This window comes from Aythya fuligula, chromosome Z, assembly GCF_009819795.1.
Source record: "Aythya fuligula isolate bAytFul2 chromosome Z, bAytFul2.pri, whole genome shotgun sequence".
NCBI classification, from domain to species: domain Eukaryota; kingdom Metazoa; phylum Chordata; class Aves; order Anseriformes; family Anatidae; genus Aythya; species Aythya fuligula.
In genome coordinates this window covers 53,422,732-53,447,212 of record NC_045593.1, presented here as the reverse complement: position 1 = coordinate 53,447,212, position 24,481 = coordinate 53,422,732, and the positions used below count along the sequence as shown (strand labels likewise).

Here is a 24,481-nt window from a genome sequence, read left to right as displayed (position 1 = left end):
GGATGCACTCATGCTCTCAGAGCCAGGCCCCTGCCAGCCTCCCCCTGCAGCTGCTGTCAGAAGGAGCCCTGCCCGAGGACATGTCTTCTTCTTCCAGCTGGTTGCGGCACGGTCAGGCTCAGGAAGCCAAGGGAGCCCCAGACACAGCCCCAGACAGAGATGTGCTCCTCCTGTCCACCAGCCCAGAGACAGGGAAGCTGGCAGGTCAGGGGAGGAGGCAGGAAAGAGCAGTCTGTGTACGTCCTGAAACAAGACAAAGTCAGGAACATCTCTGTCACCTGTCTGCGCTGTAGGAACAGCGTGAACCACGCTCTCCTCTCCCGACCAGCCTGCGTGCCGATGCAGCTCCGCACGCCTCCCATTCAGTTCAGCTCCCGTCCACCAGCTCTGCCCCCAGGACCGTGGCAGCCAGCCAGGCACCAGCCCAGCTCCCACCGTGCAGGATTTACTGGAGGGAGGACACACAACGTTAAGAGGCAGAGCCCTATAAAACAGATTAGGGAAGCCACAAATACCAGACATCACAGATGCCTGCATGCAGGTCTGATAGGTGTTGTACTCAGCATGCAGGTCCCTTGAACCAGCATGTCTCTGTGTCACAGCCTCCTCAGGCAGGAACGGAGTGGGATGCACTGCTATAAAACACCCTTGGTTTGCTGCTTACGCATCTACCCCGGAGGCTGACCCTCCCCTAGAGCTGTTACTTGCATTTAGATCCACATTACATTGCCATTTTCCATTCCCCACCCTCCCCCCAAAATTCAGATCTTGAAATTTTCTCCTCTCCCCATGCACGGATCTGTAACACCTGGCGAGGCAAGTATACGGGCTCTGAACACCAAGTGCCTGTAGCATCTTGCCAGCCTCAAAATCTGCTCACACCCAGCGCCTTACCCCTCTTTCTCTTTCTGACAGGGGTGCAGCAAGGATGCCAGAGCAGTACCCCAGGAAGGCCATGGGTTAGTACGTGGCGTGGCACATCTGCTGACACCTCTCTCAATTGCAAATTCCACTGGTTTGTACAACAAACATTCTTCTAACAAGCCGGCATACATTATTCATAAAACAGCACAGAGCTGTTCAGCAGCATATGGAACCGATGAATGTTGTTTTGGTGTGGGTGGAGATAGGGTTGATAGGAATGTTTTAGGGGGAAGGAAAAGAGATCATTTCACCCAGGGAATTTCAAGTGCGTCACCAACTGGAGGAGAACATTTCTAAGAGAAAACTCCTCTGTTAAAAAATCTGGTTTGTATGGAGAGAAGGGGGGGGTGGGGTGGAAGGGAAAAAAAAAAAGGAAGGAAAGATTGTGCCAGATACATCATCGTCACAAAACAGAAAAGGGTGGTTAGCTGGGGCTCTCAAGAGCCAAGAAATTAATGCCACACAAGAAATGCTTCCTCTGTAATCTTGATACATTGGGGTTGCTAGAAAGATTTGTTCTGTACTTGCTGGAGTGTTTCATCAATGTTACTGGTAAAGGCAGCACACTGAATTATTAAGAGTGAACAGAGAAAAAGGCTAGAGAAGTGTTTCTTGATAGCGGAGCACCTGCACAGACTGTTTCAGAAACTGTTTTATTATCCTTGCGCATTTGCAGGCAGGACCTGTACAGGCACTATGCGATTCAGCCCATGGTTGCAGGGAAACAGTGCCTGTCGGGAGGAGAGACTGCTGAGCACGGCACATCGCACGGAAGATCCTGAGATCCTCCAACTCACCTTGCCTGCAGCCTGGGTTTGAGACTACCCTCCTGGGAATAATGGCACATCGATTCACAACATCCTTTTCACGGGTTCTCCTGCTGCCCTGAGACTGTGACGTCTGCCTGTAATACACTCAGGATGAATTACATAGTGGACCCTGTGCATACAGAAGTGTACGTGTGTCCACAGAAGCATTTCCTGATGTTTTCAAAGGAGGTGATGGCTCCCCGGGCTAACTTCTTTGACACGGGCAGCAGGTATATTCCATATGCAGGCACCATGTTGGTGCCTCGTTCACACCAGCTATAGCACAAGAGTACATAATACTCTCCAGATTAGCAAAACAGGCTGTGATGTGAGTGCAAAACACCCATGGAACGTGGCTCTGGGGCACAAATAGGTTAAACAGCGGAAGCAGTCACGGAAACAGGTCTTGAGCATTGTAGTCCTTTTGTATGGGGAACAGAACTTAAAAAATAAAGAGCCTAGAACTGAGGACATTTTGTGCGAGGTGATGTACAGGCACGCACACATGGGCTTCACTGATGAAAAGACATCCTTTGCCACGCTACACAGTGGCAATAACTTCTAGATTTTCAGGTGTCTTCCACCGAGACAGCGGCACTGAAGAGCCAAAACTCAAGCATAAACCAGATCTCTAAATCATAGATGGTCAGATAAGGAACAGAAGAGGGAACAGACATATGGAAAGAATGGGGCTGCCTCAAATCACACGTCTCTAATCAATGGTAGAGCCAAAAATACAAATCTCATCCAAAATCCTGTCTACAAGAAAAGTTACAGGCCGCGCTGGGGACAAAAGGGGGAAATAGGCAAGAGGAATACACAGCCCATGCAGGCTTCTAGTCTTAGCTGGGCAGGTACCACTGATGGGCACGTAAGGATCACCTCAGCCCTCCATAATATCCCCTTTACAGGTCCTATGTACTTGACAGATACAAATATCTTGCTACTAAACAAAGGTACAGCTCTATAAACAAAATCAAAGCTGAAGTACGCTTCCCAACTGCTTGAGCTAGGCAGGTGAGAAGTGGCTTTCTCCCTCACCACAACCCACTGCGCCCAGCACTCAGGGGGCAGAAATGGGAATCCCACAGAGGAATGAGCACAGAGCGATCATCGCTGTAGTAGCAGCTATGGGTGTCAGACATCACCCCTGGGAGTCCTGCTCTGAGGACATTACACCATGTGCACACAGTGGTCACAAAACCCAAGAGGGGGCACAGAGGTGCAGAGACTGTGTTTCACCCAAAGCCAAAAGACCCAAGTTTCTGCCATATGCGGAGACTTTACATGTGTGCATCCTCCCACCAAATACACCAGAATTTTTCACATGCCTAAGGTGAAATTGCTTACAAGAGCAGGGTCCTAAAGCACTTGTAAGATCCACCCCTCACTTTGGCATTTTCCAGAGTAGCAGTATCAAAGTAACAGACACCGCATCAGCTACAGCCCCAAAATAGTGGCCACTCTATTCCTCTGCCACAACCTTACCATTACATTATTTCCTAGTTATGGTGAAATTAAGCCCCCAAAATGGTAATTCCTAGAACTAGAGTGAATAAAATATTTATTTCTGCTTGCAGCACTCTGATGAAAGCTCTGCAGCTGAGACTCTGAAATAGCACACAACTTGTAATCTGGCACAGGGTGATCTGCTAAGAAGTACTGTGCAGCATAAGGACGTTTTCACCGTACCGAAGGAGGCTTCTCTCAGGACAGATACAGGATTTAGCCAAGGGACAGCACAGGTTGATCCATGTGTCTGCCTGCTTGTTTGTATGCAGGCAGACAAGACACGGTTGATTAAACGCCTTTGGCTGTTATTCTGAAATACTTCAGCCTCATTCAGCAAACGGTTTTATCTTCTAATCCCAAGGCAAAAATCAATTTGCAGCAGGAATGAAATTAGAGGAATTAGAGGTCACTGCGTAAAGTTCATCTAATCCTTGGAAACACAGAGAGCTTTGGGAGGGAGACAGGTATTAAAGCTCTTGCCAGAGGTTCCCAGGTGCCTCTCAGGAGTGACGGAACGAGGGAAGATGCAATACTGCATGAAGTGGGGGCTGTCCACCTGGGAACCAAACTGCACCAGGCGAGGAAATGCTGAACGCAGCCACTGTAGCAGCTGGGCATAGCCCGTGCTACCGACTGTTAGACAAACAATAATGTATTCCCGTAAGCGCACAAGTGATGCGCCCCTAATAAATACTTGATGGCAATACTTAATCACGCAAGCAAGCGAGATGATGTTTTTATCTATCACCCACCTACTAAAACACCGAGCTGCAGAGAAAGAGCAAAAACTATTTTTTGCTGGGGAAAACAATTCCCATTAGAGGGATAACCCCAAGGACATTATTTGCAAACTCAGGCACCTTTCCAGGGAGCAGAGCTCCAATTAGCATTCTCACTAGCAAGTTTTCACTGTTTACTACTGCATTGAGCACAGTAAAAGGCATTCCTGTAAAACCTGATTGCTATCATACACACCAAACCTTTTCCACCTTCAGCCTCTCCTTAAGCCTAAAGATCTTTTCTGACTTGACAGCAACTCCGTGATCACTGCAGATTATCCGGAGCCCTTCATTCCTGCAGAGCATAATCTTTTCAGCATCATCACCTTCATTCTTAGCAGAGAGAAACACTGAATATTTAGCCATTTACCTTGCTTTCTTTAGTAGAGAACTCAGAGGAGTTGGAGATTTTCATAGATTTTGACCGATGGGACTGCCGCCAGAGAGATTCTTCTCGGGAGTATTTCACTGAACCTGTGGCTCTCACCCGGACTTTGCTGGTGCTCTGAACACTGTTAACTCCGATCATCTCCAAAAAGTGACGGTATGGGATGGGGGAGAAGAAAGCTAATGGCACTTCCCAATCCCCTGCAGAGGAATTGGAAAAGGTCAAGTCTGGAGAGCCCAGGCTCAAGCAATCAGTGTTTGCTTAAAACGCACTAGGCTGTTTCCTCCAGCATCTTCAGGCACACTGTTTGGAGCCAGCCTGATTGTTCCAGGCATTGCTCACGTCACTGGATAGGAAAAAAAAAAAAAAAGGAAAAGAAAAAGAAGAGGACGACAGAAACTCCACCCCTGCTCCACTCCCCTCTCTAGCTTAGACGCCCCCTTCATACACACACCGACGGTGAGAGGCAGAGAGGAGGAGAGAAAGATGCTGGAACAAATGCCAGCAGATCAAGCAAGAGATTCATTTTCAGTTCACACGGCCACACTTCCCTGCCTGCAGTGGCCTGCCACGCTCATTACTGTCTGCAGTAACAAAGGACACCGTAAAGAGAGCCTTCAATCACCTGCCAGCTACAGGCTCCTGGGTGTTAGAAATACTGACGGGTTCCCAAAGCACTGGAGAAACAAGTGAAAGCCCACAACACCACAACAAAAGTTCTGGGAAGCACCCAAGCCCCACAGAGATGCCCGCTGTCCATCCTCAGAGAGATTCAGCAACTCAAGTGTTTAGCCAGAGCCCTCAGGGTGCCCTCCTGGGGTGAGGGAGCGGGCCACCACTCTCACACACTCGGAGGGGCTGGAGGGAAAGGGATGACTTTCACAAGGTGACCAGGGCAAGGCTGTGAGCAAACAGACAGGGGCCAGTTCCCCCCCTTGGGGCTCCGGGGGACCACAACCACACCACCCTGCAAACAAATCGCATCCCCCAATTTCTGCGCTGCCTGGAGCTGCTCTCCCCCGCGCAGGGGGCGAGGGGAGGCCGGCGCCAATGGCAGCCGGATAAGTCAGCAGGGGTGGGTGCGCCATGTAAGGGAGAAGAGAGATGTTTACCTCAACGTTGCAAAAGCACCATCATTTCTGGTTGCTGGAGACCCGGAGCGCTGCAGACTGAGCATCGCCATGGCAACATGCTACAGTGAGGGAGACCTACTATGCTCAGCGCCAGGCCGGGCCATGGCAGCGACGGCACATGCTGGGGCAGGTGGAGCAGCCCGTGCCAGTGCCAAGGCAGGAGGACACGAGGCAGACCTGGCCCTTGAACTCAGAAGAGGGAAGCAGGTTGCCTAAAGAAGCACGAGGAGCTGGGAGATTGAACGGCTTGGGGACCTTGGCCTGCCCCGTGCCGCCAGCCTGCAGGGCAAGGCCAGGCCAGCAGTAGGGTCACAAGCCGTGGGGACCCCATAGCCCCATGTCCCGCTCCCATGTGGCACGTCACACCACATGCCCAGACCCCTCAGAGGAGGGGAAGCCCCCTTGAGACCCCCCCCACCCCTGACGGCCGGCTGGAGGGGCTCCAGCCCCATCCCACGCCCCAGTCACATTTGGTGTCAGCAGAGCCACGCCGAGGCAGAGCCAGAGCTTGTTTAGCCCCTGTCATGTGTGCTGCAGCACCCAGGAGTAAACAAGAAGCAGATGAACCGAGTGGGCGTTTTCCCTACATACACCTGCCAAGCCTCTTGCAATCTGGGATTTACAGCCTCAGCGGACAAGTGACTAGACAGCCACGTTGTGCTCCGAGGTGCATTTCTGCTTGTGGAAAACACCGCTCCCCCCCTCCCCAGCACCTCTCAGCAGCCACCCTTTGCTTGCATTACCCCCAGGGATGCTGCAGACACCAGTCCTGCCCACAGACCACGATCGCTGCAGGCAATGCTGAAGGGCAACACTTGGTGAAGAGGGGAACAAGGAGCCCCACTGAGCCGGGTGCTGATTCCCCACAGATCCTGCCTCTGGCCAGCTTGACTACTGACTTCTTCCCACCTGGCCAAGAAGCAAAATGCATTCCTAACTCCGTGGCAGTCTTGCAAGCTCACCCCCGCCTCACGCGTTAGGATCAAATTGCAGGTGTGCTCCAGCCTCCGTACACAAACCTGACGTTGTCAGGGGATACCCGAAGGAACAGAAGGCCGCTCTGCTCTGGCAGCAATCAGCTGCGTGCTCAAAGCTATTTGCACCATTTCCCAGAAACCATTACTTAACCCAACTGAAATTATCCACTGCTAGTGGAAAAGCTTTTCAAAGAAAATATCATCTTAGTGGAAATTTTCATTGCAATCAAACAGCTCCAGATGAGCTAAGCAGCAGGTCCCGACAGGTGCTACGTAAATGGCCACAAATCACTCCCTAACCTACCAGCCCCCTGCCTAGGCAGATTATTCTTGCTCTCAGATTTATAAGGCCACCTCCCCAAGCACCCTCAACACATCCAAAATAATTATATTCTTTAAATACCACACACAGACCTAGGCCACCATGCATTATGCAGAGCAATTTCATTATTAAACACAAGCTATACCAAATCACAGCAACATTTCTCATTTCTCTTCCCTTACCCAGAACACAGTACCATCAACGCTGCCCCAGTGTCGCAGCTCACTATCTATCACCCTCCAAGCCAAGGTTAGCAGATCCCCAGGCAGGATGGGAACCTTAATTCACAAGGGATCGGGTCTAGTTCAGCTGTAACCAAGCAGCAGTTCAAAACATCCAGGGTGAGAGGTCACATCTTGTTCAATTTTATTCCCCCCCCAGCCAGAGCATGGAAAACACCTGTCAGCTCATGCTCTCCAATAAAGAAAACACCTTGAGATCATGCTTTATGAAGCCTTAAATGTCTTCAGCCCAGGGATTGTCTATTGCTCCACTGTCTCTAATTTTCATCTGTAAGTTATAACACAGTCTTGTAGTCCTGACTGAGCAAGTACATCTGTGTACACAGTGACTGCTCTTCCTCTTCAGAAAGACCACTTCTGAACATCAGAGAGGTTCCACCATTTTAGAAATTAACATGCATACAGGATTGATTTGTGTCTGTAACTGAGCAACAGAATTTCTGAGGGAGAAGGGAAGTGGGTTGTTGACAGAAAAGGGGACAGAAGGAATTTCTTTAACGAGGGGCTGATATGACTATGCAATACCGGAAAAAAAAAAAAAAAAAAAAAAAAAATCAAAGCCATCTGCACCCAGGGGAATCTCCAGCAGTGGCAAGAAGCCACGATCTTCCCCTTGATCAGAGGCCAGCAAAGAGGTAGTAGGAAAGGAGCAAGATGGAGATATTCAGCTGGCATTTAGTCGGAACAGTTCAGTAACACCACTAGGGTGACTGAAAGGATGGTGACCCTATTTATGGACACTTCCTACCAGCACCTCCAAGAGCAAACCATAAATCAGCAGGAGAATTTGAAACTTTAGGCCAAAGCAGATGAAGGGAGGGGGGAGCAGAGTATCTGCAGTTCTTTCCGTCTCACCGTTTCAAAGCTATCCAAAAGCTTTTCACCTGTCACAGGCAGTGGCAGAGTACATCACCCATACAGGTAACAGGCAGCCGTGCCAACTTCCTATGCAATAAGCTCCTTCCCATCTTTTCCTCCCACCAGGTTTCACTGACTCAGTCAGGGCCAAATACACCCAGTCCTCGCTTTGTCCTCCTAATGTTATTCAGCAAATAACAACAAAAGAAGAAAACCTGAGGAATTCAAAGTGAAATTCAATATTGGCTTTTAGCTACCAAACCCAAGGACCAAGTTATTGTGTCTGAAGAACTTCAATGTCCTCAGACAAAGCCACAAGAATCCATTAGTATCATTTAAGCCTGATCCCAGTGACAGCAATACCCCCAACAAAAGCTAACAAAATACATACACACATCAATTACCTAAAATGTACTCTCAAGAGCCAGTAATAACATATTTGTGCAGCACAGGAAAGCAGCAGTATTTAATACCACTATTAAATACTGTTGTTTGTTAAATAAACAGCATTAAATCTCTCATAAGATTGCTTTTCTTCTTCCTTCATCCCTGTTTTTTTCTTCTCCCCAAAACAGACTTGCAGTTAATTCTGCTGGATCAAATACTAATACATGATGGCTACAGAACTACAGCTCAACAACTGATCAACAGTGACATTATTGAACTGACATTACTGTGATATTAAGATAATGATTTCTGAGGTCTGCTAACCAGGGGGAGCTGACAACCAAGATTAAATCTTAATGTCTCCCAACGGCCATCCCTGTAAATAGCAGAAATACTAGAGCAATCACTTTGTTTCTACATACATAAGCAATCACATCTACAAGGAACCCTTACAGGGTAACAGCACGTTTTGTGTATGGTGGAAAAATGGCAGATATTGACAGGAAATTTCAAAATTAATCTCCAAATTAACCACCTAGCTTTTCCCAAGAGATACTCCTGTTCTCCACTGACCACAGTAGATCTTTATAGTGACGTTTATGGAGCTGCTGGGTTTTACCCCAATCTGAGTGAATTTACCAGCAAAAAAACACTCACTGATGTCCTCAAGAAAGAATTTTTTGCTTTCTTACGACTTACGTAGTAGTGCATACACCTTTGCTATAGATTCTGAAGGAATGCCTGGAGATTACTCTGATTTCTGTTACGATATGGAAAGTAATCCTTACAATGGAAGGCAGTTAAACTACTACAGCCTAGAAAGCTATCCCATTTCAACTAAGCTATTCAAACTGCAAGAGCATGTGCTTTTAGACCACTTCAACCATGAAGCAAAGCACATCAACTTACAGTACCAGGAAAATAGAAGCCTTGCTCCCAAGAGGTTAACTCAAGAAGGTAAAGTTTTACTCTATGTGAGAAGCAGGCCAAAAGCACATCTGTGATCAGCTGACTTGTAGTCACAGACACTAGTCTTTACAACTGACCTTTTACATCAGTAAGTCACCAAAAAGCAAGCTGAGAGATAAAATCACATTGGCTGGTGGAAGACCAAATCAATCCTGCTATCTCTCTCTCTCCAGGATCCCTGCTGCATCTTGAGCCAAAAGAAATCTGTCCCAAGATGAAGTGCCCTGCTGAGAATGATGGGAGACTACAAGTTTAGTGAAAACAAGCTCCTGGATAAGAACAGTGGTGCAAAGGAACCACGCCTCCTTTATCCTGATCAGCATTACAAGTGAAGAGATGCAGTTACCTAACTTGATTTTCCTTACAGCATATCCCTACACAGCTCAGTGTCACAGACTGCATTTCCTAGCTAAGCAGTATAGTCTCCAGAGGAAAAAAAAAAAAAAAAAAAAGTCTTCTCTTGCATCCTCCTTTTGGGAGCTACAGTCTGTTGTAAATTGGGCTGGCAGAAACAAATGAAGCCATACAACAAGCGTCAACTATCAGAGACCACCAAGTTCCTTAAGTTAAAGCTAACAGATGTAGCTACACAAAAGAGCAGCATCCCAAGCAAATCCATAAAACCATGAAAAAACCCTACCGTCCTAAGTAGATGTGACGGAAACCCGCAGTGATGCAAATCAAACATGGTTGCAAAGCCAACAGACTCTCCCTGTCAGCTGCAAACAAACCATGCCTCTGTACCTGCAGCGAGCATGCTTACAGCCAACAACATTTAAATAAACCCTCCGCCACCCAGCACGCCCCCAGACATTGCATGAAAAGAAAAACAACCACCCCTTAATGCTTCCCTCTGATTCAGAGACAGCAAACACAACAATAGCAAAAAATAAAAAAATTAAAAAAAAAATAATTGAGGCCATTGTGAGAGCCACAAAAGTTTGACGTGGGTGTTGCTGGCACTGGAAGGAGCAGCCCAAGGGGGCGTACATAGGCACAGCCTCTGGCATCCCTGTCCTCCACAAACGCATGTGGCTATGGAGGGGTGTCTGGCTGCCTTGCCCCAGCCGCAGGAGAAATCCAACGTAGTCCTCATGACGCCTGCCAAACACCATCTGTCAGCAGGGCAGGAAGGAGTCATCTTGGATTTGCCCTCTGTTTTCACCAGGATCTTACGAATACTTTGTCACACAAGGAAGCATGACCTCAGAAGGAAACTAAGTGCTCCATTTAACATTAAAAAAAATAATATATATATACACACACACACATCAAAATTCAAGCAGCAACACGGTGCTCCTGCTTGAAAAGAAACAGTGTAACTGGGTCAGAGAGAGAGTAATCCAATGTCATTTTAAAAGTGAGATGACTAACAGGAGGCATGAGTACCAAAGATTTATATGGCAATAATTCCAAAACTGGTGGAAGTAATGTTTTCTCCCTTTCTTTTTCTTCCCTTTTTTTTTTTTTTTTTTTTTTTTTTTTTTTTTTAAATATGGTATAAATTATATTCCTACTCCTCCTTCTCTCGAGTTGCAGTACAGAACTAAAATTTCAAGCAGATCAGTGGGTGGAAGATCAAAGAATGTTTTTCAGAATTTGTTTTCTACCTACATGGAGGTGGGAGTAATATGTCATAGGGACCAAAATGTATGTGTGACATTGTATTAGAGATTTCCCAGCTCAAAAAGAGCCTAAAGCTCCTTCTTTAAGGTGGCAGAGAGCAGCACTGCTCAAGACCAGCATTCTGTACCCTTCACACTGACAGCACGAGGAACGGGAAGCTCTACACAGAGACATTCGTCCTCGGGAGCTGCTAAGCATTTTGGCTAAACCAGAGAGTAACTGACAGCCTTGGCCATCTGACAGGATGGAGAAGCTAAACATCATATGATTCACTTGCCTGATCAACTTGGACAATTCGCTACTGAGACTTTGCCTCCACAGATGAGAATTAACCCCCCAAATGCTCATTAGGAGCCTGGTATTAAGCCACATAACTGCAGCAGGTACTAATGGAAATTCTTAGCCGACCCTGCTTCGGTTTCACTCCTTGCTGACACAAAAGCCTGATGGGCTAGGCAAGATCTTCTGAGTAACTATCTGAATGCATAGAAATAAAAGGTTGGAGAAGGAAAAATAAGTCAGAGAAATGCAGGCAATGAAAGCAGAAACATGCCCGCCCTGAAACGCCTGCTTCCTAGCAAGATAAGCAATTCCCTGCACCACCCCTAGACCACTGAGAGGAATTATTATTCCTGGATCACCATCACACAATCTTACATTTAAGCCTTTTCAAGAGTTTCACTTCCCCTGCTCAGAGAAAGAAAGTCAGTGGAGAGCATTAGACTTTTGCTGTTATCTTATATTGCTTTCCTAGACTTAATACTTAGGCTTGTTTGACTTCAGAGAGTGCACAGATTTCAGATTTTTCTCTTTACATGAATTGAGCCAAATTCCCGGAACACAAGAAAAAATAGATGTGTATGTCACCCAGGCAGGCAGGTGTCAGGACCTCTGTTACTAGCAGATCCCAGAGTAATGCACGCATCACCATAACCTGGCTTAATTCACAGTTCTGCATGGGCATGCTTTAGCTGGTTACTATCCCTGCAGAGGATAAGCTACAACATCCAGAATCATAAACCAAGGGAAACGAAGGTTACCACAGTAGAAAGGTCCTTACTGAGGATGGAGAAGACCGAAGGCAATCCGGGTGTTCCCTTCAGTCACTGTTACTGTGGCTCTTCAGTGACTGAAAGGGAAGTATGTTTTCACAAACAACTGTTAAAGACATGGATTAATGGTTTTATCCTGCATTCCCTGACTTTTAGACTGCTGGATTAGACTCAGTTGTTTCCTAGCAGCTGAAAGAGGCCTTCAGCAACAGATCCTTCATTTCAAACAGATAAGAAATGGCTGCCCCAGAAACACTATCCCAGCAGAAACATTTTAAAAAGGAAAAACTTCATCCTGGAGGTGAACCAAAGAGGTAAGGCCCGATTCCTGCCAAGCAGAATTCCAACTCTCCTAGCAGAGCACAGACGTTTCATCCCCTCCGCCCCCCTGCTTTGCCCACAACTGCACCGTGCTCCAGCCATAAACGCTACCCTTCTGGGGCCCTTCTGGCACGCCACTACAAACTCCCTTCTCGGTGAATTCATCAGGCTCGCTTTTCCATTCAGCAATAGCAGGAAGGTGGAAAGTCCTTGCCGAAGAGCCTCAGATACAAAAGGACGAAGTGCAGAGACTACAGACGAGGGCAGTTACAGCGTACACAGCAGTCTGGTAAGTGTGACTTTTTCTGGGTAAATAAGAGGGGAGAAAAAAGTTAGCTACCTGACATTCAACCCCCTTCTCTCCACGAGACACCTGAAATGATGGGAACGGCTCAGGAATGAAAAATAAAATAAAAAGAGAAATAAAGGAGATCAACTCTTTTAATGAAGTGTTTGCTTTGGAGGGCTTTTTGGGGGCGGGAGATGAGGACCAGGGGAGAAGGTGAAATAGGAGACAAAGGCAGTGGCAAAAAAAAATAATAATACAACAATCATTGATTAAAGTGCAAGGAACTGACAGCAAAATGAGATAAACTCTACCTTGCAGCTTCTATAGGAAATTGCATATCCCAGGAGTCCTGATCAAGAATTCAAATCATTTAGGAAATTAAGGGGGACTGGCTCTTCAGGAGAGTTCGGCAGCAGCAACTCCCACTTAATTTGGTCACTTCATTACAGCACTTCTCCGGGAGACAGAGCAGATCTGTCATGCAGGAATAGAGTCTTATCTCCACAGCAGCCCCTCCTGGGACAGCTCTAGCAAAGTCACTGCAGAGCACCCCAGCTCCCTCAGGCTGGTGAGGCTGCCTGACACCACTCTGGTGCAGAGCCATCACCTTCCACCTGAAGGCACAGATCCGGGCACACCTCACACCCGGTGCTCACGCTGGGGGGCAATGCAGCCACCAGTCAGCACAAGAGAGCACAGCCAAAAGTAGATGCTTTTCAAGCCAATCTCATGAAGCCCAACATTGAAGGCGACAATGCCTATGTAACAGACTACCATCAGTGGAGATAGTATGGCAACACCAGATTAAAGCTCACAGGCCTTGGCACTCCTTCCAAGGCTTCGACTCATCACAGTGAAGGGATCTGTGCAACAGACCAAAGCTGAAAGGAAAACATTGCTAGTAATTCAGGATTCACCTCGCACAGCTCGATACAATAGAAAACTATTTGCATGCTTGGAGTGTGACAGTTCAGAGTCAAAGGACAGGAGTTTCAAAAAGTTTTCTTGCCTTTTAAAAACTTCACTCTCAAGAACCTTAATCTGTCTGGATTCAACAGGCCTGAATCACCTTATACACCAGTCAGCCAAACAGAGATACCACTGATTTACACCGAAGAGAATCGCAGCTTGGGATGCTGGTTCTCACTTGCAAGGAGTTGTTCCAGTTTGAAGGCATATGGGAACTTTGGAGTAAGTATAAACTACCATTGTCAGGCCTGTATGCACTGACAGCACACAGTGGACATCAAGCCACTGTCTCCACTTCTGGTCTTTACTAGCAGTTGACAGCAGATGCGTGACAGACGGTCAAACCAGAGCTAAGATGGAATAAAAGGGAAGGTGCATGTATCTGTGCATGTATCTGCCTGCCCAGCAAAGACCTGAATATATGCATACTGCAAGCAGATCCCATGGGGAGAGCCACGCTGTTAATCAGCTTGGCATATTTGCCGTTGTGGGTCCCAACTTTAAAAACAACCTCAGGTCTAACAGGAGGAGGGAGGAAGACAAAAAAAAAAAAAAAAAATAATAGATAAACCATCATATAGATGAATGTACAAAATGAAACTCCTTTCACTATTAAAAAAAAGACAGAGGGACACAGAGCAAGTGATGTTGTATTAGCATTCCTCACTTCCCTTCTAGCCAGAATAAAATCCCTGTTCCCAAAGCACAGGGACACACAGAATCAAGGCCTGAACTACAAGGCCTTATGGTGTTTACCAAACTGCCCTTATTGCTGGGGTGAAAAAAAAAACAAAAAACACAATACAACAGAGGTCTGGTTCCTTCACGCGAGTGGGAGGGGGGGGGGAGCAATGAGATCCCACATCCAAAGTTTTCAGAGGCTGATTACAATTAGAATAGGCAACTGTCTCTCCTCACACGTTCATGTCTGCCCACTGAAAGTCTCTTTTCCTACCCAAACGAAATAAACACTCAAGGCTGCAGTGGAAGTAAGGGTTATAGGAGTGACTGAAGACATTTGACTTCTGCTTGTGTGTTTACTGTTCTGCATGTCTCAAGCGGGACTTGCAGCTCTGACTCTGTACTGAGCCACCTTGCTCTGTATTTGCTCTGTACTGAGCAAGTGTTACAGAGAGCTTCCCAAGTCCTGCATGAAGCACTTGTCTAAGATTTCCCCCCTTTTCTTTCAGTGCCAGCACTGCTCAGCTCTGCACAGGGGCTTGGCTATGCACAGCTGCAGAGTTTCATTCAGCGATGCAATGCCCACCTCAGTGCTACAAGGGGAACAGGGAAAGATGGAAGAGGCAGAAAAGCACAACTGCTTCCCAGCTACATCTACGCCACTCACCAGTGGGTGCTGAGCATCTCGCTCCCGCAGGGGCACACTGCCACCCTGTGGAAATGGTCCTTGCTCTCCCAGACAACTTCAGAAGGGCTGTGGGGAGTCAGCCTGCAGCCTCCTCACATCAGCTGTCCTGCTAATGCACCAGCGAGCCAAATGCGCTTCAGCACTGTGCTGAAGCAGGGCTCCGTGAATTAAATTTATTGACAGTAATGCAAATTTAATTTCTGCTAAATCTTGGTAATCACGTATCTAGTGTCAGGCTGGCTGCTGCGGGCACAGTAATGTAGCTACTGAAACGCACATTTACTGCCACTCGCTCGACTTCCCTCCGCTGGCGAATTAAAACAATGAGCAGCAGAACGTCTGCAAACCTTCAGACAAGCCATATGAAAGACCAGTGCTGGTTTCCACCTCTGTCCCCAGAGCATTAGGGTGGCACGCAGAAAAGGGCAGCGTGCCTCAAAGGAAGCAGGACACTGGCACCAGGTTTCTTCCAAAACATCCCGAGTCCCAGTCCCTGGCTTTCAGTGGGCTGGCAAAGGGCCAGGCAGTCTTAGCACTAGACTGAAGGTCAGCAATAAACACCAAGATTCAGCCCTGACTGTGTACTTCTGTCAGCATGAAAATAAACAGCAGGTGAGCACCAGTGGAAACCTCTCCTCAGTACACTCAGAAGGTTATTTAAACACAGCCTGGAGACCTATTTATTCAATAAGGGCTGCAATTAGCCTGCAAATTAATCTCAACACATCTCTCTATGGCAGACTGAGAAATGAACTTCCTTGGGAAAAAAAAAATAAAATAAGTGATGCTGCTGATAGACGAGCACACTGCACCCACATTTTAAAAAGAAATACATTAAATCTAAAATCAAGGGGTTTGAGTTTACATTCCTAACTACTAAACTGAGGTGGGAGGGACTAACAAAAAGCTCCTGAAAAAGCTGGAGAAACTGAAGAAACTGCCAATAGTAGAAAAAAAACTCTGCCACTTGTAATTGTGCAGGTGCATCTGCATTTCACAATAGGCCTGAAAAAAAAGAAAAAAAAACAAAACAGAACAGGAGGAACTCTTGATTTACTTCAGTAGGCTTTGGGTCAGATCTCAGATGCAGCAACCTCTCATTACTATTTCCATTACCAAAAAAATTACAACGTCTAGTATATGCGCTCCTCTCCTCATTCAAACAGACTGCTGTTTCATGCCAACAATCACACAAAAGAGAAACGAAACAGTCTCATTATTATTGACAATGAAACAAGATTTGTCCTGCTCAGCCTCTTTCACAGCTCTTCAGATTTAACTCCTGCCATAAACTTAATGAACAAAACCTGAAGCAAAGCAGTCTGTACCAGACAGCACACTGTAATCTGAAATTACATCTGCTCTAATGTGAAAACCCCAAAGCACCTTTGATGAAAAAACACACGCCTTCCAGATATGCAGTTCAGGATTAGTCCTTACATATTCAATAGTCAGAACCAGCTGGCTGCCTTCTCTCTGATTGAATCAGGAGACAGAAGCCTGGGACTGCCTGACCACCCGACCTTACAGGACGTATGGCTCTGGAGATGATTCCACTGAAGTTTAGTCCTGCTAGTTCATGATGCACACTGTCCCAGCCTCATGCAAGTGAAGGCAGAGGGAAAACAACAGAATGAACACACTGTACGTATTGTATATGCTCTGGGAGGAGAAACGTGCCCACTGCTTTACAATTAAGATTCAAAAAATGCAAGCACGGCTTGAACCATCTCTCACTGAAACACATGTTCTGCAGTTCATTTTCTTACCTTCAACAGCCCTTTTGGGAAGTCTTTGCCATCATTCATCCCCTGGAGGTTAGCAATGAACTCCTGGCAGGTCATCTTTTTCCCGATGTTCTGGAAAGGATGACAGAGAAACAAAGCATCACCTTCACGCTGCTTTTGGAAAGTACATAAGCAGTGTTACAGGTGAATTCCATCTCCCTGCTTTCATTCAAGCCCAAGGCAAGCAGCACTAAGAAGACATTCCCAAGATCACTCACAGGCAAGCATCCCTGTGTGAACACAGTTGGAAATGGTAAAGTGTGCTTGGACTCCACATACTCATCTGAAAAAAAAAAAGTTGAATACTGGAGGATAATGAAGAGGGTGCTGATGAAGTTCACTGGAATGTGCATGGTGCCTTCCACCCCCATGTCTCCAAAGGCTCTACAAGGGAGAAAAGCTGTGCTTGATCCGCCTGTAGGGCATAGGGAAACAACCAAGACACTTTCCAGACCTTATTCTTATTCCTTCTAATCCTGCCCTCCAGTAGTAGCAGCCTTGCAAGAGCAGGATGCTCAGGAGCCACCATCTTCTGATTCACAGACTCTGATTCTGCCTCCACACTTCCAGAGGATTCTTTTATCTCTCCTTCTGTGTAATTCACTGTCTCAAAGTTGCCCAACAGAGCTACAATCAGAAAGGGGATAGCTACATTCGTGTAGGACCCAAAACATTCTGTATTTCAAGGTTTGAGGCTGCCTTTAAATTGTTCTGGGATCCCAGTGAGGGCTCAGAGAAGGTGTCTGTGCCAGGTCCCCCTGGTACCTCAGGTGCTAGAAACCCCAAGCCTTGCATGTGGGAAGCCATGCAAGTGAGTGGGCAGCAATGGTAACACCGAACTGGTGAAAAAAGGAGTCCAGAGAGAACTGAGGAAAGGGAAGCAGCCTGGAACTAACCATAAAACAAAAGCAAAGGGAAAACAGGGCTTTCTGATGACCAGAGTTATCTTTAGGGATGCCAGAGAGGAAAAAGTCTGGTAAGATCATCCAATGGTCAGGGTATGCCGTGGCTGCAGGATGACACTGGGCTGTGAACTCCTCTGTTGGGTCAGAGCTAGCCACGGTGCGCCCGCGTACATACCATGCTGTGAGCCTCCACATGTAGCACAGTGTCCCCATAAGCTGCACAGCGCTTGCTCTCTCTGACTAATGAGGGCATGTTACATGGTACCTGCCTTGTTTCTGTGTGCAAAATGGACTGCTGGCTGTCCTCCTGGGGAAGCAGCCTTGTAGCTTGAAGCCCTCCTCCCTGCCTTGCCAGTAAAACATGAAGCATTCACAACCTACAGTGGAAGAGCTTTGTGTACAGGCAGAAACAAAGTCCCAAGAAAGAGATGAGTCAATAATATAGGTTATTCAGTGTTGCAGTTACATGATGGCTTGGGTTGCACTTCTACACCTGTTTTGCAAAAAAAAGATGATCGGGGAAAGACGGAAAACCACCAAACCCTAACCATCAGCCTCATCTAGCCACAAAGACAGAACCCACAGCCCTTGGCCACCAAAGGACCAAAAGCAGGTTAGGACCTACCCACCAAAGGACCAAAGCTAACATCACCACACAGGTTGCAGAAGATGTGCCTTGCAGTCTAGAGATGCCTTGAACAGAGTTACCTCTCTAGCATGGCATCACAGCCCAAGAAATAACCTGCCTGCAGAGAAGTAAGCATGCATCTTCAAGACACAGCTAGCAAAAAGGATTTAGCTACCAAAAAAGAAAAAAAAAAAAGAAAAAAAAGAAATGCGGCAGGGCAGGGGCAAATAAAGGGGTAAGTAAGAGTTTGTCTACAAGAGTTAAGGGAGAGCATGGACTGAAGGCACAGCAGTTGCCCTACAGCCCTACATGCATGTGAGCTTACCGTGAAACAAAAGCATCCGCACTTATCATTAGCTTGTCAGCAACAACCAGAGCTCAGTGCAGACAAGCCCTATGACTCATTTGTTTCCTGCTCCAGCAGAATCATGCTAAAGGATGGGTTGGAGCATTGTATCTTGGTTAGGGAACAGGCAATTAGTATATTTGTGCAAGGGGCTGCATTCCAAGTCAGAAATGCCCAACTTACCACCTACGTGGAAAAAATGCAAAGCAGTAAGAAGAAAACCAAAGTTACAGGAAATCCCAGAGAGAAGTGGCACACGTGCAGGAGCCTGGCAAACATTACAGCTCCACACAGGTAGCAACACATGAGTAATGGCTGCCAGCAGGATAAACCTCCGAAGTTACACGGTGCACCAGTCATTCTAACCCCAGCTACAAACCAGCAGCAGTAACGAAGGGCCAGAGCCACATCCCTTACTCCAGTATCTCGGGGAAGGCCCAGCCCACAAAGGAAAAAAAAAAAAAGAAAAAGTCTTTACAACTCCCTTCCCTCTCCCGCTCCTACAATTTTCAGACAAAGATCTTCAATTAACGTCAGGTGGGCGTCAAAACCCCTGGGGAAGCAGGCAGAAGCCTGGGCTTCATTACCCGCAGCCACTGCAGAGCTGTGCCTGCCCCCAGGGATAAGCCTCCATGCCCTGCTGCCTGGCCCCGCATCCTTGCTGTGCATGGACAGAGAAAGCCCCAGGAATACCGTGCACAGCAGCCTATTGCACTGCAGGTGCTCAAATACATGTCCTAGGGCTGCTAGCACCCTGCTGCACCAGAGTGACTAAGAGGACTGGGACTGGAAAATTATCTTCCCCAGGCAGCCACAGGAGAGAGGCATGTACCGGGGGAATGCAGGGCTCCTGCTCAGGGCACCCACGCCCCTCCTCTGCTCTTTTTCCTCTGGGCACAGCCATCGTTACCTGGCTGAGCAGAACTCTGGTCCCACCAGATCTTCTCCCTGCAACAGGATACCTGCAAGCACCTCCTGCCCCTTGTATTCTGTGTATTGGAAAGGAGAATTCAATCCCAACCACAGTTCCCTCCCTGGCCAGGGTCACCTGCCATCACTGGGGAAAGGACGAGAAGCCCACCAGAAAGAAAGGGGGCTGAGGACTAGGAACATCTTCGCACATAATGGCAAAACCCAAAACTCACGTGTCCATGCAGGTCAGTGTTCAGCAGCATCATGGCACACGTGAGGCAGTGAACTCCATCTGCAGAAAGGCATAACACGAGTCACATGCAAACCCAAGCCTGTACCTTTAAGAACAGCTGAAACGAAGCCTTGCAGCCTAATCGAGTCTGTTCTCCTAATGAGAATCTGTTTATCAAGAAATACACATAATTAAGTAAATGAACAGTGAGGTCATTCCACAGCTGCCAAGACAGAACAGCCTTTCTTTCATCTTTTAATGACTGTCAAAACTATCTTGCAGCACACATGGATGATGCAAACTAGACAGGAAACCACGCTGCCACCCTTTGCCTGCTAATGCCAGTACAGCTTGAATCAGCTCCCACTTTTTTAGGGCAGAAAGGGAAGAATAATACACGCACATTCTTGTATACGGTGCACATACAACACGATAGATAGCACGCTGTTTTTGTGGCCCCTTCCTCATTCAGGGCTCAGTTACACTAAATTTTGAAGAATTTCCCTCAGCTCTTCTGATAGCCTAGGCTTCATGTTGGATAGTGAACAACCCATCAATGTCTAAACAGGTCCTGTGGCAGAGGAACTCCACATGGAGCCAGAAGAAAAGGGGCTGCATTCCTCACTCCATCCCTAGAGTCACTGTGGTAGACCTGGGAAAGTCAGAGCAGACCAGTATTTGTAAAAGTGGCTATCACTTTAGTACTGTTTATTTTCCAGGCACCTCTTTTAAAACCCCAAGTGTAGCAGCTGAGCACAAGCCAAACGCAGGTGACAGTGCCCATGGTGCCATTTGTCACCTTGGAAAATTCAGTTTCTAAATGCCTTCATCCAGTTTGCAAACTTGAAGTGCTCTAAGAAAAATATTTTCTCCATTCTCCTGTTTGTAAACACCTGGTGATGTCTCCCTTTCTCTCACAGAGGTGTCACAAAGATACAGAATCATTTATAAGACATGGACACACTGCAGTGAGATGCAAGGAAAAACCTTTGTAGCCAGGTCAGGATTATGACCATGCACAGATCCCCACGTGGTGTAAAAGAGAAGAAATGGGGATGGGGATATATGCATCTTAAAAGTCAGCATGACTATTACAGGCTTAAATCTGTGAAAAATAAAGCCATTACAAAAAGACGTGCTGCAAGGTAAATACCATGTTTTCTTACAATGTTTGTAAGGCAACCAAGCAACGTGGCAGAACTCTAGCAGAGCATTTAATAAAAGCAGCACTATTATAATCGGTAACAGCGTCAAGTCTGAAGCAGCTTGAATCTGGGACAGTGGTGCTCTAGCTCAGGTCTACACATTTCTCTAAAGCAGCCCGTCCTCCAAATCCCAAATACAATCGGAGAACTAAAAAAAAAAAAAAAAGGAAATGTGAAAAGTGAAAACAGAAAAGCAAATGCAACCCTGGATTTCCACCAAAAGGAACTATCACCACGTTTCTGCAGTGCACCACTTGACTACTGACAGTGGGAATCCAGCATCAAAATTATGTGAAATCCTAAGCAAGGGCTACAGGACTCGCTTTAATTGAAATGCTTACTCACACTCTTAAGTGGAAATGTCCCTACTGCAACCTGGAATTCGAGTAAGGCAGCCAGATCGACATGAAAATCATTGTTTTAATCTAAAAATGACACACACTTATTCTACTTGACTGCCTGTGGCATCTTAAAACAAGAAAGGCATCAGGAAGGGGACAGATATGGTGTGGGAGCAGCTGACATCTCATTGCTACCTATTCCCTTCCCTGACAGGTCAGCCAGTAAAGCTGAACAGGCACAGAGAGGGCAAACGCCACCTCTCTGTCACGGGTTAATTACGAAGCAAGGGGCAAGAAGTGTGGTGGTTCCTCTGAACACAGCAGCTCCTCCCTACTTACACTAGAGACCAAAGGCTCGTCTGAGCCCGTGCGTATTTTCTTTCTTCTCCTCCTCCCTTTCTCAGCTTTCCCAGCGTGTGATCAGCCGGCACTGGAATCGCAGGGTCACATTCCTCTGCTGGCACGGGTGACTGAGTGCAGCAGCTATGCCAGCGGACAGCTCGTCCTCTTCTCGAATGCCAACTTCCTTGGGTTTGATCTCTGCGCTTGTTTGTTTCCCCCACCAACTTCCAAAATGACTGAAAACATTGGCACGGAGGCAGTACTCTCTGACTGATGTTAGTCAGTCAAGATGAAACTGTGCCAGGGTCTGGATACAGCACCCAAAATTCACCCCCACAACTGGCAAGAACTGGCATGTGCGTTGCCAGTGCACGCGGAGAGATGAGCACTGAGCTGAGTATGAGAAGCGAAGAGTGTCTTTGCCACATGAGATGCGATCATTCCCATCCGTACTCGTGCAGCTGGAGCACAGGTACCCACACACATGGGAAGTCAGCGAGACCAAAAACCACAACCAAACACGTTTAAATCTGGAGATGCTGAAACAAAGGATTTACACTGAGGAGGCCTAAAGACCTTGCCTGTGTGGGGATAAACACGATTTTTCACTGTCTTAACACAAATGTGTGTTGACAATGGGAAGGGTTTCCATGCTTGTGACAGGCAATCTCTGAAGCATGGCACAGCAATTACAGCATGTCACCACACAAGCTACCATACATACAAGGTGAGGATGAGGGAATAGGGAGACCAAAGACCTTATCAGAAGCAAAGTTACCTTGAGAAGAAATGGTGTTTGGGTTACACTGATAGTATCTGCTGGAAAAGTGGACTAAAACTCTCTCTCGTTCCTGAGTTTCTCCAATAAGTGAAAAGGCTTTAAAGAAACTCCTAAAAGAAGCGCAGAAAAAGGAGAAATTAAAATCATAAATCCCTTTTTCCTCTCACACGGTGTGTGTGGAGGGAGCATATACAGCTGCACAGCACAGCACAAATCTTAGCAGGAAATACATAAGCACACACCAGACATTTGGTTCCAAGAAGCCTGTCTAGGAAAGTGAACCATTATCCCACGGGCAGTTAACCCAAATACTACAGTAAATTAACCAGGAGGAGTTAAATTACTGGTCTCAACCGCAGAATATATGAGCTAATAAGCAGTTTTTCTGCTTGAAATAGCTGTTCCTAATTTTCAGTATTTCTCATTTCTTCAGGGAGGGAGCTGGGACAGGTGCTGTCCATGCACAGCACACACTCAAGGTGTTCTCTTCCAGCTGTGCACATCCGAGCACATGCACTGGACACAGCAAGTGAGCCCGTGCAAGGAGCAGGGACACGCCTTCATCTGCCTCTTAGCCACCCCACTATTCTCCCTGCTAGGAAAACTAGCCCTGCAGCCAGCTCTCACGAAGAGCTTCTCTCCTTCCCGAAATCCCCACATCCTGGAGCCAAGAGATGACCTCAACGGTATCAGCCTACACTCATTTGTCAAGATGCTTCTAAGAAAAGCTTGGAAACACAGACCTTCTGGGTCCAAAGCAAGAAGGCATTGCAAATGAGTGCCTAATAGACAAATTTTAAATACCCCATGAGACTGAAACAAACACCAGAGCTGAGAGGCGTGGAATATGCTGCTGGAACATTCGAGTCTATCTAGCCTGGAAGAATAACTATTAAATCTTTTTCTTTGATGTAAGGTCAGAGACAGACTGTACTTGCAGGGATCTCACACCCATACGGAGTGTGATCTGCCTGGTAATAACTTCATTTCACATGTACCGTATTGCAAATAACCGAACTCACAAGTAGATACAACCGAGTCTTTGCAGGGTTTCTCTTCCCCACCCTATTTCACGCCCTACTGGGAAATTTTGACAGCCAGCCCTCCCTCCAGCAGCAGCCCCTGCTCCTGCTGGTCACCACAGACCTGCAGCCTCTCCTTGTTGTCAGCACCGTGACCCACCTTGCAAGCAACCCTGGAGAGGGAGCCAGACGAACAGCATTTGCTCAATAAACAAGAGAGATGCACGAGTGAAGCCAGCCCACACGCAGAGCCAGGGCATGGGAGCAGAGCAGAGCAACGACTGCCTATCCATGTGCCCTGAGTCTCCACGGACTGCACCGCACCCTGCACAACAGCCTCACACCATCTGAAGGCAGCACAGGTCTGGGCTGCTGCCACAGGCTGTGGTACACTGATGCATCACAATCATTTAGCAACTACAGCTCACCAGCAAGCCAGCAGCAGCGGGGCAGATACCTCTCACGTGCTGCAGATGGAGGGCAAGGCATCTTAAAAGTCAGCATGACTACCACAGGCTTCAATCTGTGAAAAAAGAGGATGCTTTGCCCTCAGCCTGTGCACCCAGCAGCCTCCGCAGTTTGGCTGGCAAGCGGTTGCTGACGAAGCCTCTGCAAGTCCCTTGAGTGCCTCAGTCCCGTACCAACCAGAGCACATTTTAGAGAAGGTCACGACTATTAATATTAACAGGAGATCTACAGGGAGAAGAGGCCTCCTAGAAATGCGAGGAGAAGTAATTAGGTGTTGGATTTCACAATTTAAAAGAGGGGTATATTTAGAACCGTGCTCCAGGGCTCCTAACACCCGGAACAAGGAGGCAGCATCCCCCACCCTGTGCTGGGCTGGTGCTGGAGCACCCAGCATCCAAGCACTCCTTTAACCCTTCAGCAGGTGTCTCCCTGCTGCCCTCGGCATGCAGGGCTCATTGCCCTTTCCTCGTGGACAGGGGCAGGGCTCTGCCACAGTTTCCTGCAGCTGACCCCCTGGAAATGCATTTGCAAGGGTACCAACAAGAGCCCACAGCCTTCCTGGTTTCATATCATTAGGAAAAATAAT

General features: G+C 47.2%; 1 protein-coding gene across 6 annotated transcripts in view; it reads right to left on the bottom strand.

The window, feature by feature from the left end:
- The window catches only part of PSD3 (pleckstrin and Sec7 domain containing 3), a 107,464-nt gene that overhangs the window by 40,974 nt on the left and 42,009 nt on the right, over nt 1–24,481 (bottom strand). For 4 of the 6 annotated variants that reach the window (XR_004254382.1, XM_032206704.1, XM_032206707.1 and 1 more), the window contains 3 exons: nt 22,403–22,515; nt 19,736–19,796; nt 16,696–16,786 (listed from right to left, as the gene is read on the bottom strand). Coding sequence is in view for 5 of the 6 variants with exons in the window: in XM_032206704.1 (XP_032062595.1) it covers nt 16,696–16,786; nt 19,736–19,796; nt 22,403–22,515 (265 nt within the window). In the remaining variant the exon portion in view is untranslated. The remainder of the gene's footprint in view (nt 1–16,695; nt 16,787–19,735; nt 19,797–22,402; nt 22,516–24,481) is intronic. The other 2 variants (XM_032206702.1, XM_032206703.1) reach the window with 1 other exon arrangement.